Raw genomic sequence first — 12976 nt, 5'->3', positions numbered from 1 at the left:
ATAGAAGGAATAGAACGTCTAAGTGTTTATCTAATTACGGTAATTACGAAATGGTGTTAACGCAATAAGAGCTATTGAAGGGTTAGTTCACCCAAAAATGTCATTACTCACCCTTAAGTCCTTACAAACCCATGAGAGGATTCTGACCCCACATACACTGCAACCTCATCACCACTTTCAAGTCCCAGAAAGATAGTAAAGATAGTTCAAATATCCTGTGTGACTACAGTGTTTCAACCTTAATTTTATGCAACAAGAATACTTTTTGTGCGCAAAAAAACCAACAACATAAGTTGTCCTGGGCGGAACAACTACTTAAAGACAAACTACATCAAATATTTCAAAATTTCTTTGGACATGTTTTATTACAGCCCAGATTATATAAAAAGTGACATGAAATGATTTTTGATGATCATTTTCCTCTCTTGACTGTTTTAGGGTTAATGACATAATTTTCATTTTCGGGTGAACCAACCCTTTGCAGGCAAGCAGACTGGCGGTCCCTTAGCAGCTGTGAAAGTACGGTTTCATCAAGTGTGATATATCGATGTACACTTTTCTCTTATGCCTTGCAGTGCCCGTCAAACTAAACATGAATTGTTAACTCCCTTCGGATTGAATTCCACTTAGGATGACTGAATTTCCTGTGAATTCGGCAGGAATGCACATCTACTGTACAGCGTTGCTATAGACTTTATTAGAATAGATTAGAATAGATTAGATTAGATTCAACTTTATTGTCATTACACAAGTACAGGTACAAGGCAACGAAATGCAGTTTATGCCTAACCAGAAGTGCAATAGCAGCAAGTGCAGGATATACAATGGGTGCATAAGTGCAGGACATGGATATGTACTGAATATATACAAAGATGACTATAACTACAGAATTTACAGGTTAAATATGTACTATGAATATAATGTATATATTCCTATAACTTGTAACCCCGAATGTTCAAATTAATTAAAATGATTATGATGTAACATGGTCTTCCTTTTGAGTAATTTTTACTAATATTTTTTTTTTGATTAAATGGAACTTTTTTGTAAATAAGTAAGTGTAACATAAAAACATAAATTAAATATAACTTAATAAAATTAAGTAATTACATGCTAAGAATGAAATACATAAACTTTATGAAAAATACATAAAGATTTAAAGTTGTATGAACTCAAAATCATAAATAATTCAAATAGCTCACTCTGGTCTTGCTTTAATGTGATTGGCCATTCAAGGAGTTCTGTCTGGCAACAAGAAAACAAATTCACTGATTGGAGGACATTTACATAAGGCAGTCCTTTTCGCCTCATCTGTTGCTGATTCAAATTAAGATGGACATTTTATTAACATAAAATGGTGTGGATGTGCACTTAATTTTTAAAGTTCTGTGAAAACTCAAAACTTTGTTATAATAACTGAAAATAATTGAGTTACCTTAACAGAAAATGGTAAGTCATATTAACTGCAAATATTTGAGTTGAGCTAAATTAACACTTTAATTTAACTGTTATCAAAAGGTACAAGTAGCAGGTTATCCAATCTTTTAAGTTCTGGAAAACAGTGACTTTTAAGTTAATCAACTTTAAAAAAAAATTGAGGCAATCGACTGCCTCAATTTTTTTTAGTTCTGGTAACTTATTCAGGTTTACAGTGTACTATAAACAGAATTTATATAGAGATATGTGCTGAATATAATATACACGGCTATTACTATAAACAGAATTACAGGAGAATATGAGCATAACAAACAGATGGCAAATACTATAAACAGATTTTATAGATCTATACAATGATATGTTAGGCTAAGATGAGCAGTAAAACAATGGACGGTATAGTGCAAATGAGCATATTCCAATTAAGGCATAGTAGTGCAAGATGCATATAGACACAGTTGTTACTGTATTCAGATCGTATTCAGAACTAATTGGCTTACCTTGTTTTAAATGGAATCCGTTGTAAAAAAACAAAAAACAAAAATAGTATAAAGCTCCTAATCACTTATCATTTTGCAGTTTTTTGTCAACCGAAATTTCTTGGAAATAAAAGAGCAGCACTGAAGAGATGGATGTCTATCCCTCACAGCCTCGCTTTTATTCCCATTAAAGAAGGCGCTGCTGTGAATAAGGTCTATGGGTGACACTTTCTCTTATTTTGATTTGTTGCATCCTTTATAGTGATTATCAACAGACAGATTTCAGTGTGTGTTTGTTTATATGCACAAAAAGCTGTCAGTGTTTTTACTCATAACTTTTCCCCCCTGAAAATCCTTTATGCGTACGCTCCTGGGCAAACAATTTGTCTGTTTCTCCTCAGATGAACACTCATTTGTCACATTTCACAATTAGCTGCAGGCATGGCATTTAGCTCATTGCGTTGTGATTAGAATAACTCATTGTGCTCGTCCTCCACAGCATCTGCACACATGACTGCTGAATATTAGCGTGCCCATCATTTGTCACTTCATCAGTTTAAACTGATGCTGAATACATTTGATGGAAACTATATTTGTGTGCTGTGATTTGTGTGTGGCTGTCATCCAATATTCATGCCAACCATTTATTTATGTCACTGGCTTTATGGTGCATAAATTTTCAGTGCAAGACAGTTCATTCGGGGATCTTGGGTCGGCTGGTTGGCTTGGACTAATTAATAATTTTTGAAGGGACGCAGAGTAGACAGTCAAACTCACAGTTACAGAGTAGAATAAAAACAAAAGCTCATACCCAGAGGGCTGTAGAGTCAAATCCTGTAAAATGACAGTTACAGTGTAAACCAAATGTAAGACCTTGGCATTTGACCCCAATTTTCCCCAGGGGTAATGTGGTAGCAGACCCTTCAGTTTGACCTCGCAGCTAACAACACTCGCTGTGAACATGTGTGGCTTTGAGAGGCTGACTAAACTTACTGTTGCAAATAGTAGTGAGTTGTCACATGTAAAGTGTTAGAAATTACTCATGAGTAAATGATCAGGTCAAGTTGTTGCATTTGCACACTGTCTTATATGTCGATCGCTTACTACCTTTCAGTTCGGTTTTAGTTCAGTCTTGCATGAGTCAATGTAAAGAGGTGATTATTTTTACTTGTTTTTTTTGTTTTGTTTTTACAATGGATAAACCCAATAAGACTGACATGTAAGGTGCATACGCCAGTCACATTTTCTCTATCATAGTTCTTCAGTTGTGTCTATCATAGTTCATAAAATGACAAATAACCTACATTGTTTTGTTTTTTTTTTCTTCACAAAGAATTGTTTATTGCTGAAACGATATGAAACAAGGTAACTGCATTCTTGTTTTCAATCAGAACAACAGTATGGTGCTGTTATTACACTTCTCACTTTGTGAGTACCATAAAACCTGCTTTCTTTCCACCCCCTCTTTCAAAGCCATAGGCAGAATTTAATCTATGTTCAAGATTGAGATGTCTCATTCTTCTTTGTCACAGTCAATATGCTCTATCAAATGGTTTGACTGATGTGATGCACCATAATAATTAAGACAAGGAGACATGGGAAGATGTGTGCCATTGTGTCCTTTCAGGTGGATTTTATGTACTTTTATGGATTTCTATAAACTATGTTTTCAAACAGAGGTAGATTCAATTTAAGGTTCTCTGAGTAGAGAAGCAGAGTCATGTTTCCATATGTTTTCCCTGTGGATATTTCCACATGGCCACACTTAGCTTAACTTAAATGGTTTACTTTGCTTAGAAATCGCTGTCCATGGTGCTGAAATAAACAGGCTGAAGCCGAACTTCAATGGAGTAGTGTAAATGCAGCATTGAAACATAGTAATGTGGTTTTTGTAAGTCTGCAGCACATTGCATACAGAGCAGGTCGTGCCTAATGGCCCCCTCTATTGGTGGTGTTAGAAATTCAAACTGTACCGACACAAAGTTTCCTTTTGTATATTTTATTTACAATATAGCAAGGGAAAACATCTTTGGTAGATTGTGCATCAATGCCCTTAATTATTCAGGACAAGATCCAACCTGGTATTGACAAAATTCATGAAGATCTGCAATTCACTTAGAAACAGGTGATCCCTTGTGTAATGCTGTCTCCATATGCTGTGCTGCAGTTGCCTTTGGCGTAAGCGTACCCCCACTGCACCCCCATCTGTCTTCCCTTTCTTTCCCATCAAGTATAGCAGCATTAAACAATAAATAAACAACTTCAAAGAAATGAGTGCCTCTTCAGTATGAATTTATTCCAAGAAAAAAAAAAGATTGTCTTGATGAACTTATCCAGGTTGATGGATTCTTAAAGTACAGCAGCAGAATTAATGATTCTAATGAACATACGATTATTAATTTATAATAGTAGGCTATATTATTATTCAATACAGTGGTAATATACTAATATGACCCTACCTTCAAAATGTACAGGCCCAAAAAACAACTCAGACTCCAAAGGGCTAAAGTTCATAAAATAGTTTGGTTACACTTCAGTTTAGGGTCCATTTCTCACTATTAACTACACTGTAAAAAAATATTGTTTTTTTTTACTTAAAAAAGTAATTAACCTGGTTGCCTTAAAATTTTGAGTTCATTGAAATAAAAAAATTGAGTTGATACAATGAAGGAAATTGGTTTGATAATTAGAAACTCAAAATATTATTGTATCTGAACCACATAAAAATAATAAATAAATAAAAATCACAATTAGGCATGTTTCAATGCATCTTCACAAATAAAACACACACAATTACCCATTATGCTTACAAAAATTGTAAAAATATTTGAATAAAGGTTGTCAATTCTGAAAAATGTTCATTGTATTAACTAAAAATATTTCAATGAACCAACCAGGTAACCAGGTAACTTTTTTTTTTTTACAGTGTAATCATTATCTATGACTTTTAACTCAATAAACTCATCATTATTAATAGTTAGTAAGGTAGTTAGGTGAGTTTAAGTTTATTGGGTAGGAATCAATGGATGTAGAATATGTTCATGCAGAAGGCATTAATATACTTATGCTAATAAACAACCAACATTCTAGTAATATGCACGCTAATAAGAGAATATCACGTGTAACCACATTTTTCAGGAGAAACAAACAAAACAGTTACCGAACACAAACAGACAGACAAAGTAGTCACACACAAACACGACAAGAATGCAATAAATATTAGATAACTTACAATCAAAAAGACCATGTGCATACTTCATAACAATTGTTACAGTATATAAATATATAATCACATCATCACATGATTCATCACAACACTTTCTTTTAAAAGTAATACAAAAATAAGTAAAACTATATTTTCTAGTGTAATAAAGTATCCAAAATAATCTCACCAGAATAGTGAGTTTCACATGGATATTGGCTTGAACTCGGGAAACACAACTGCGTTCAAAGAAGCACCGCTACAGCTCAACAGCTCAAACCAAACCTAAGAACCCGTCACCTCCTCCACGGTGAGCTCGCATTTGGTAAGACTGCTGCTACACACTGTGCCGCTGTCCCACACATCGGGAAGCATCGCCCGGGCGGCTGCGAGGATGTTTCCATATCAATGCGCAGCACACGTGGCTTATAACCGCAATATCTAAAAGCGGAGGGCAATGAGAAGTCGCCCAAGGAGGAAAGAGACAGAATCCGTAAACATTCAGTAGGTGGTACGCGCGCGAGGGTTTTAAAGACGAGCACGAGACGATTTCAAATTTGATCTCGAGCGCATTGCCACAGATAAAAACGCAGCGCTCGTCGTTGTTCAGCAATTATCGTACTCGGAAACGTTCCCCTCGCATGTCTTCAACAAAGGAGAGGGGATTACCGAGCAACATATATGTCTCAACATGCAAATAACCCTCTACTGTAAGTCGTTTTCATAGTATTGCTTACGCGCTTTACGTCTCGAGGGACTGATAAAAAAACGGGCTCGTGATTATATAAATATATATATTTTAGTCTTAGCTATAGTGGCTGTTAAAGAATTGTCTCAGTTATTGATAATCTATGTATAGAGTGCTCAGTTAATGTTTGCTTTATTGCGTATGTCAGTTAAGAGATAGCTAGTGTTGCTCACGAGCCTGAGATTATCGCGTGTAATAAGACACTATGTCGTTTCGTTTCGGAGTGTTTGTTTAAATGACGCGGCGACTCTGTCTTCCTTGCAGGTGAAAGTTTGTCGTCTTCTGCGAGGGGAGATACGGAGCTTGAGTCCACAAACGGCAGACTCTCGTCTATCTAGCGCTGGATTGTGTCTCTTTTGCGTCTTCAAAATGAAGAGGAGGCAAAAGCGCGTTCTGCAGATGGCATTTCTATTCATGGTGGCTTTAATTTTTCTGCCAAACGTCGGCCTTTGGTCAATGTACAGAGAGAAGAGCCTTATGAAGTCGCATGAGCCAGGAGAACAGGTGAGCACACACCTTTGATATCTATGTGACTGTATCATTCACAGGCTAAGTTACTGTCAGTCCGATCTGCTGCATGTAAATAACAAGCTTGGATAGCTCACCTGGACTAATACTGTACGGAAACATATGCAGCATGCGTTCTTTTATCAAAAAACTTCTGACAGTTCATAACAGGCTAGCTACCTTTACTTTCAGATATCACTGGAAGTGCTGCAAGTCATATTAGTGATCTTTAAATAAATGTTATAAAGTGTTGTAAAGCATAATTCCTCTATTCCGCACACCTTAAATATCTTAAAACAGCTTTCGGGATAAATTCTACCTCACATTCGTTTATGTGTTTGAAACATTATTTTTCCTACTCATTATTTATAGAGTTGGAGTAATTAAGATGATTGTGTTTGTCCAATTATATAGTGTTGGAAATGCAAGTCATGCCCAATAACACTTTAATCAAAGTTGTTAATTACCAATGTTAGAGGTCTTGTGCACTGGAAAATGTGGCTTTTGACATCCCATCTTCTCTAACTAACCCAACAGTACTCTAATTAAACTTTTAGAATACAAAAACACATCTTTATGTGCCTTGTTCGGTTGTTAATGAATAGTTAACATAACATTATTGTGTGTTTGCCTCCTACAAGATTATGTATTTAGGAGCACTTAGGAAGTCAGCAGTTTTGCCTTGAGGGAAACATAAATCACCAGTCAAAAATGAAAGAACATTTTCTTGCAAGGCGTGCAGAAATGAAAAGAATGACGCTCTGTCTTAGCTAATATTGAATATTTATTGTTGATCTTCTGCTAATGCTCTCAGAGAGACGGAGAGAACAATTCAACCTACTGAATGTTTGATCTTCAAGAGGATTCAGGATTATAGCGTCATTTTCATAGGTTGAATTCCTTAATCACGCTTAGCTCTCAGAGAACAACATTCATAAGCTCATTTGCTCTGCAACTGGCGGCTGCTTGTGATGAGAGTGCAATCAATGATTCTCTCAGCCAGATGTCATTGTGGCATATTTAGTCCCCTGAAAGCATCTTGCATGTGGAAAATCACTTCGGCTGGGTTGGCTGCAATCGCTCACGTACACTGCTACTAGATGACACATACTTCTTCTCAACATTACAGGACTAGCGTTCCCATCTACTAAATTCCCTCTCTCCGTGTACATGTGCACCCCTTACCAGCTGCCGAGGGGTGCTGTTGGTTCATTTGATTCCACCCTTGGGTACCTGGTTGCTTTTGGTTTCTCCAACTCTGATGTAGTTCTAGTGCTTAAGGGAAAATGCTGAGTCTGTTTATTGCGTCTCGTAATTGCTCCTCTCTCATTTGTTTTGCCGGAGTTGCATGACTTTAGCCTTGGGCGAGCACAACTGCACAAATCCAGTCTCTTCATTAAAATTAAATCAGTGAGCAGGCACCATGATGTTGACAGGGTGCTGTCCTTTCGCTCTCTGATAACCTCCCCTTTCCGATTTCCTCACAAAGGCATTCTCCAGAAAAAAAAAACAACCTGGCTTAGCTCTTTGGGAACTTCGTAGATGTGGCAGGTGGGTTTAATCTTGGTGAAACATTCGACAGTTGCTCAGGTAGAGGGCTCAGTATGTAGACTGTCATCTGAAAATGTATTATCTAATGAAGTAAATCAGGTGGATTATTGATTCTCCATCAGTTTTTAAGGAAATGTGATTAGTGGATTGAGAGCGCTTTCCATAAGAAAAGAAGGGGGAACAGAGCGCAGGGATGAGAGCAGTCTGAAATCAGACTCAATTCCCTCATGTGACACGTTTTCTGGACTCAAAAGAAGCTTGAGTTTACCAGCTCAATAGAAAGATGCCAGCGCCTGTTATTGTGCACCTGTCAGAGTGGGAGAGATAATTGACAGCAGAGATATTGTGTCAATAAGCCCCCTAGAATCCCGGTGAATAAACCCGCCTTGTGTGTCCTCTTTTATTATCCGATAGCAATTACCCATGATTGAATCAGCCCTGGAATCCCAAAAATCCTCCCTCAGTGATGTTAACCGAGGTTTAACAAAATAGCGACGGGAAGCGTAGACTCAACGTATCGGCTCCCTTTCTTCTGGGAAGACGTGTGTTGAGCTCTGTCCCTCCTTCCCCGTCAAAATCTCAGCTTTCTGTCCTTTGGGAGACAATCATGTTGAATTAGCTGTGGCGGCCCACTCCTGGCGCGGGTAAACAGCATCTGTGTACTTCGGTGGGTGGTGCGCACAGCGCCAGTGCTACGAGATGGATGTGTGCTGATAAGCGTGTGTCAGGACTGATAACCTTCCCTCAGCTCCTAACAAGAGCCCTCCGTTGAGCTTGACATTGCCCATGAGCATTATGAAGAGAGTGTCTATACAATCCTATCTCGCCACGCTACTGCTCTTTGGTGTGTTGACAACGGCGTGCTTGCAACACTTTCACAGATATCACGGTGGATAACGAGAGCTCCGCCGTTGTTAACTACCTGGGGCGGAGGCATAACAGAGGTGGAGGGCAAGGTGACCTCAGAATCTGTAAGCTTTCCCGTTTTTAAGCCGGCCATGCTTATGTCATTCTAGACGAAGGAACGTTATTGTCGCTTTCCATTTGCCAGCAAAGTGACAAGGGGAAGAGAGATGTAGTAATTGCAATTACCCTCAGTGTCATACTGGAGATATACATTATGGTAATGCACACGTCAAGCTGACAGTGAGAGCATGGGTGAAGAGTGCACAAGATGATTTGAGCTGAATTGTGGTCTGGAAACACTGAAGGATCAAAGAAATAGTATTGTAGAGAGGCTTGAATAACCAAAGGACGGAAATCGTATAGTTCTCGGATAGTTCTTGTCAGGAAGCATTAAAAGCATTTCCGTAATAAGCAGCATTATTCGTTGTGACGCAAGAGCAAAGGTCAATTTGGAAATGGAATGGATCCGATGATATACAAGTGAATGCTGGCCATGTTGGCCCAAAAAATGATGAGTGTTTTTCACCTCATGATTTCCATTGCAACGAATATAAATTAAATTGTTATGTCATTAGGGAGGAGGTCTTAGTCAGCCAAGTGATCAGTCCCAGGAGAGATGATGTAATTGAATATCCCAGCTTGCAGTGTCCGGTCTTCAAATCTCATACACCACATATAATTTCTCCATGATGGCATTCTGTTATCGAAAGTCATCAGAGTAACATTGTCTTCCTGTAATTGAGTTCTTCCCAGAAAAAGGGTAAAGATAATTAGATTTCTTTGTGTACGAAGTAGAAGAAAACTTTGATGCCTGTCAATTTTTTCTTCGGTTCATGTGGAAGAGCATCACGACATGCGAAACATGCGTGTTGTAGGCCTCGAGTCCAGGTTGAGTCGAAGACCACATTTTTCAGGGTGCATTTGGACTCGGAAAAAGCTGCTCTTGGCAATTCATAGAAAATGTAGTCTCGGACTTTAGACTGAGTCTGGCCTGTCATTGTACTACATCACAAATGCACAAACCCACCTTCCTTCAAACACTCATTTTGGTTTCATGTTAAACATCCTGCTCTCCGTCATTACCACCTGCAGCCGCACTTGATGGCCCATGCCCCTAATATGAACAGCGGCGTGACCCTCTCGAGAAAGACAATTTAAACTTGATTACTCTGATGTGCCTCATGAGGTGAGGATGGAGCCATGTCTCGGGCCGTTCGCCGTGGCTCCCAAGAGTAATGCGCATTTCATATTGAGCGGCGGCCATATAGCAGAGCAGGGTAATATAAAACCACTTACTCTCAGGCTCACAAAACAAAGGGACACGGACCTTTCCAGTCTTGTGTGTTTGGCACCTCCATTAAGATAATAACACTATTACAAGAGATTGAAAGCCTCTGAAGGGCTCTTACTTTCTCTCTTGGTCTTTAGCCATGAGAGTGACACACACACACACACACACACACGCATACACATTCATGCTTATAATGGCCATGTGCTTACTGATTAGAATAAATTTAATTAACGTGCATTTCCATAGTTTATGGCAAAGTGTTTATCTGCTTTTAAATAGCCCTTGCGTGTCCTTGATAGTGAATAGTTTTGTAAAATAAAAAATAAAAAAATAAATACAAATAAAATATGCAATGCTGTACAATTTGTCCGAGCATAGCTATCTTAGGAGGAAACAAAATAAGAACAGATGTTGTATTGGTTGCTGACTGTATGATTCCTCAAAATACCTCTGTAGGCAGCACAGATTTTAAATGAGAACATATAGCCTATACTGAGCAAACCAAATAAGTATTTGTATCTACTGCAAGTGAAATGTTTATAGTCAGATACAAATATATAATGATAACATGAAATCTACCTTTCATGCAGACTTAGTATTTATAGTTCACAAAAGTAAGCATGCATACTAAACAGGCATCTGGATGGTAGTAAGTGAGATTAAAGGTAAACATAATAGCTGTAAAAAGTATTATGTATCATTATGCATGTCAATGCTGTTATACATTATGTAAGCGTCTGTATGCGGCAGTGTGTTAATCTTCTCTTTATTTGTCCCGAGGTGATCTGAGAGCTCTTTGCGTTGAATTATGGCCGTTTGAACTGGCAGATTTCACTGACTCCTCCACCCGAGTGATTGTTATCTAAGGAAAGTGAGGTCTGTTATATTTTATGGCTCCTCTCTGAGCGTGTGGCGATTTATGGCATTAAAATCCGCAGTGTAAGGTGATATTTGTCATTGGGAAAAAAATACAGTAAAATTGGGAGGCCGGGTTAATGGTGTAGCCCAGTAAAGGATGTTATCATCAAACCTGGGGGGGTAGTATGTGGTTATGCGAAATGTGCAGCTAATGCACAATTTAGAATTAGTTTTTGATTATTTATCTATCATTTAATGGTTGAGCCATATATTGGCTGGCCAGAGAATTAATGTTTAAGACTTGCTGGCATGCATTTGTAATCACTTACCCTAATTATGAGACACTATGGAGAACAAGCCTATTGAAGAAGTTTTGATGAGTTACAGAAATTCAGAGCATTGTTTTCCGTTCGTGCTTTGGCAGGAAAACGTGCCAGTTGGCTACAGATCTTGTTTGAAACAGAAAGCAGTCAGTTACACGAGCAGACAGAAAATTATAAAAGCTTTTCATAACCTCCATGTGGAATTTGGACTCAAGGTTATGTCATTTTTTAAAATGATTTGTGTGCTTGCTGTTTATTCATCAGCCAAGCCCCAGCCCCTCTCTCAAGGTTAAGGTGGAAAAGGTCATGCGAAGCAATCCAGTTCTTCTATTGTTAGAAGTGATGATTTACAATCAATCTCATCTTATGTATTTAATCGACTTGCATGCTCTCTTGAGCTTTCATTTTTGTGGAGTAATCATATCACTCCTATGTTTTCTCACCTCATAATCACATTGAGTTCAATTGATTCTCAACTTAAGTGGCTCACACTGTCTCAGTAAAAAAAGTTGTATGATTCACTAACTAAAACTGACTGTTATAACTGTTATTGTGTATCTGACAATAGATATGTATTTTACATATGCTATCTTTCAATAAATGTCAAGTAAGTTTAGAACAGATATAATATAATATAATATAATATAATATAATATAATATAATATAATATAATATAATATAATATAATATAATATAATATAATATAATATAATATAAACCCTTTTGATTGCATGTTGTAACTGTTAAAATATAACAAGTTCAATAAAATGGAGTTTAATCCACAGTGGACCTTTGGGAAGCGGTTCAGAAACGGTTCAGAGTATTGGTATCTCCGGATCTTATTTCAACAGTGAGAGACTATTTAAAAGTCATTTCATGACTCCAGTGAATATTTTACCTTCTTACCATTTCAAATGAACTTGATTGGTATCTTTTAATATTGCGAGAAATCCTCCAGGCTTGTTAGAGGGTTTCAAAAATACATTTCCAAATTCATTTATTCTCCTTTAAAAATGAACTCTTTTCCCTCTCTGCCTTTGTCTCTATCTCACTCTCCCTTTAATTCATTGGCACATACCGAAGAAAAAAAAGTCAGCTGGGCCCACTAACAAGAAAGACCTTGATGCTTATTAGGATATTTTCGAGTCATTTTGGAGCATTATCCAATTTAATTAACGCCCCACAGAACATCTTTGATCTCTTAATGGGCAAAATAGGCACTGACTATGATGAATGTTTGCAAGGTGATGTCAATGAATCTTTATTAGGGGCTGAATGTCTTTCCATTGTGCTCGATGCTGAATTCATCAGAAGGACGAGAAAAGGTTCAGTGACCATACTGCACAGCCAGACAGATGATAGAACTAGCAGGGGAACAGCTTGAGACCAATCACACCACTGTAGGGAAAACCAAGACAGATAATAGTCCGTAAAGTTAGAAGCAACTTGCTGCTCACAGCGCCAGTTTATCTTGAGGTTAGGCCAATGTATGTTCCATGGAGGGATAAATAGAGTGGACTGAGAGATGCAAGGTATACAGCAATATATGTGACAACAGAAGGAAAGAGCAAACAGCTATTTGTGGCGTCACCACCATCAGCTGCAGTGATATTAAGTATTGCACATGTGTTCTCACTTTGATGTAAGGAGTTTCTTGTTTAGACTTTTTTTGTGTG

General features: G+C 37.8%; 1 protein-coding gene across 1 annotated transcript in view; it reads left to right on the top strand.

Moving 5' to 3' along the window:
• The first annotated feature begins 5417 nt into the window (after window positions 1-5417).
• galntl6 (polypeptide N-acetylgalactosaminyltransferase like 6) overlaps window positions 5418-12976 on the top strand; it is a 276939-nt gene continuing 269380 nt past the window's right edge. Inside the window, exons 1-2 of the mRNA XM_067441340.1 lie at window positions 5418-5825; window positions 6128-6367. Of these exons, the coding sequence (XP_067297441.1) occupies window positions 6233-6367 (135 nt within the window). The 5' untranslated portion in view covers window positions 5418-5825; window positions 6128-6232. The remainder of the gene's footprint in view (window positions 5826-6127; window positions 6368-12976) is intronic.

The sequence above is a fragment of the Pseudorasbora parva genome, chromosome 4 (genome assembly GCF_024679245.1).
Source record: "Pseudorasbora parva isolate DD20220531a chromosome 4, ASM2467924v1, whole genome shotgun sequence".
In the NCBI taxonomy this organism is placed as follows: Eukaryota; Metazoa; Chordata; class Actinopteri; order Cypriniformes; family Gobionidae; genus Pseudorasbora; species Pseudorasbora parva.
Note: the sequence above shows the minus strand (reverse complement) of the source record. Positions and strands in the feature narration are given on the sequence as shown.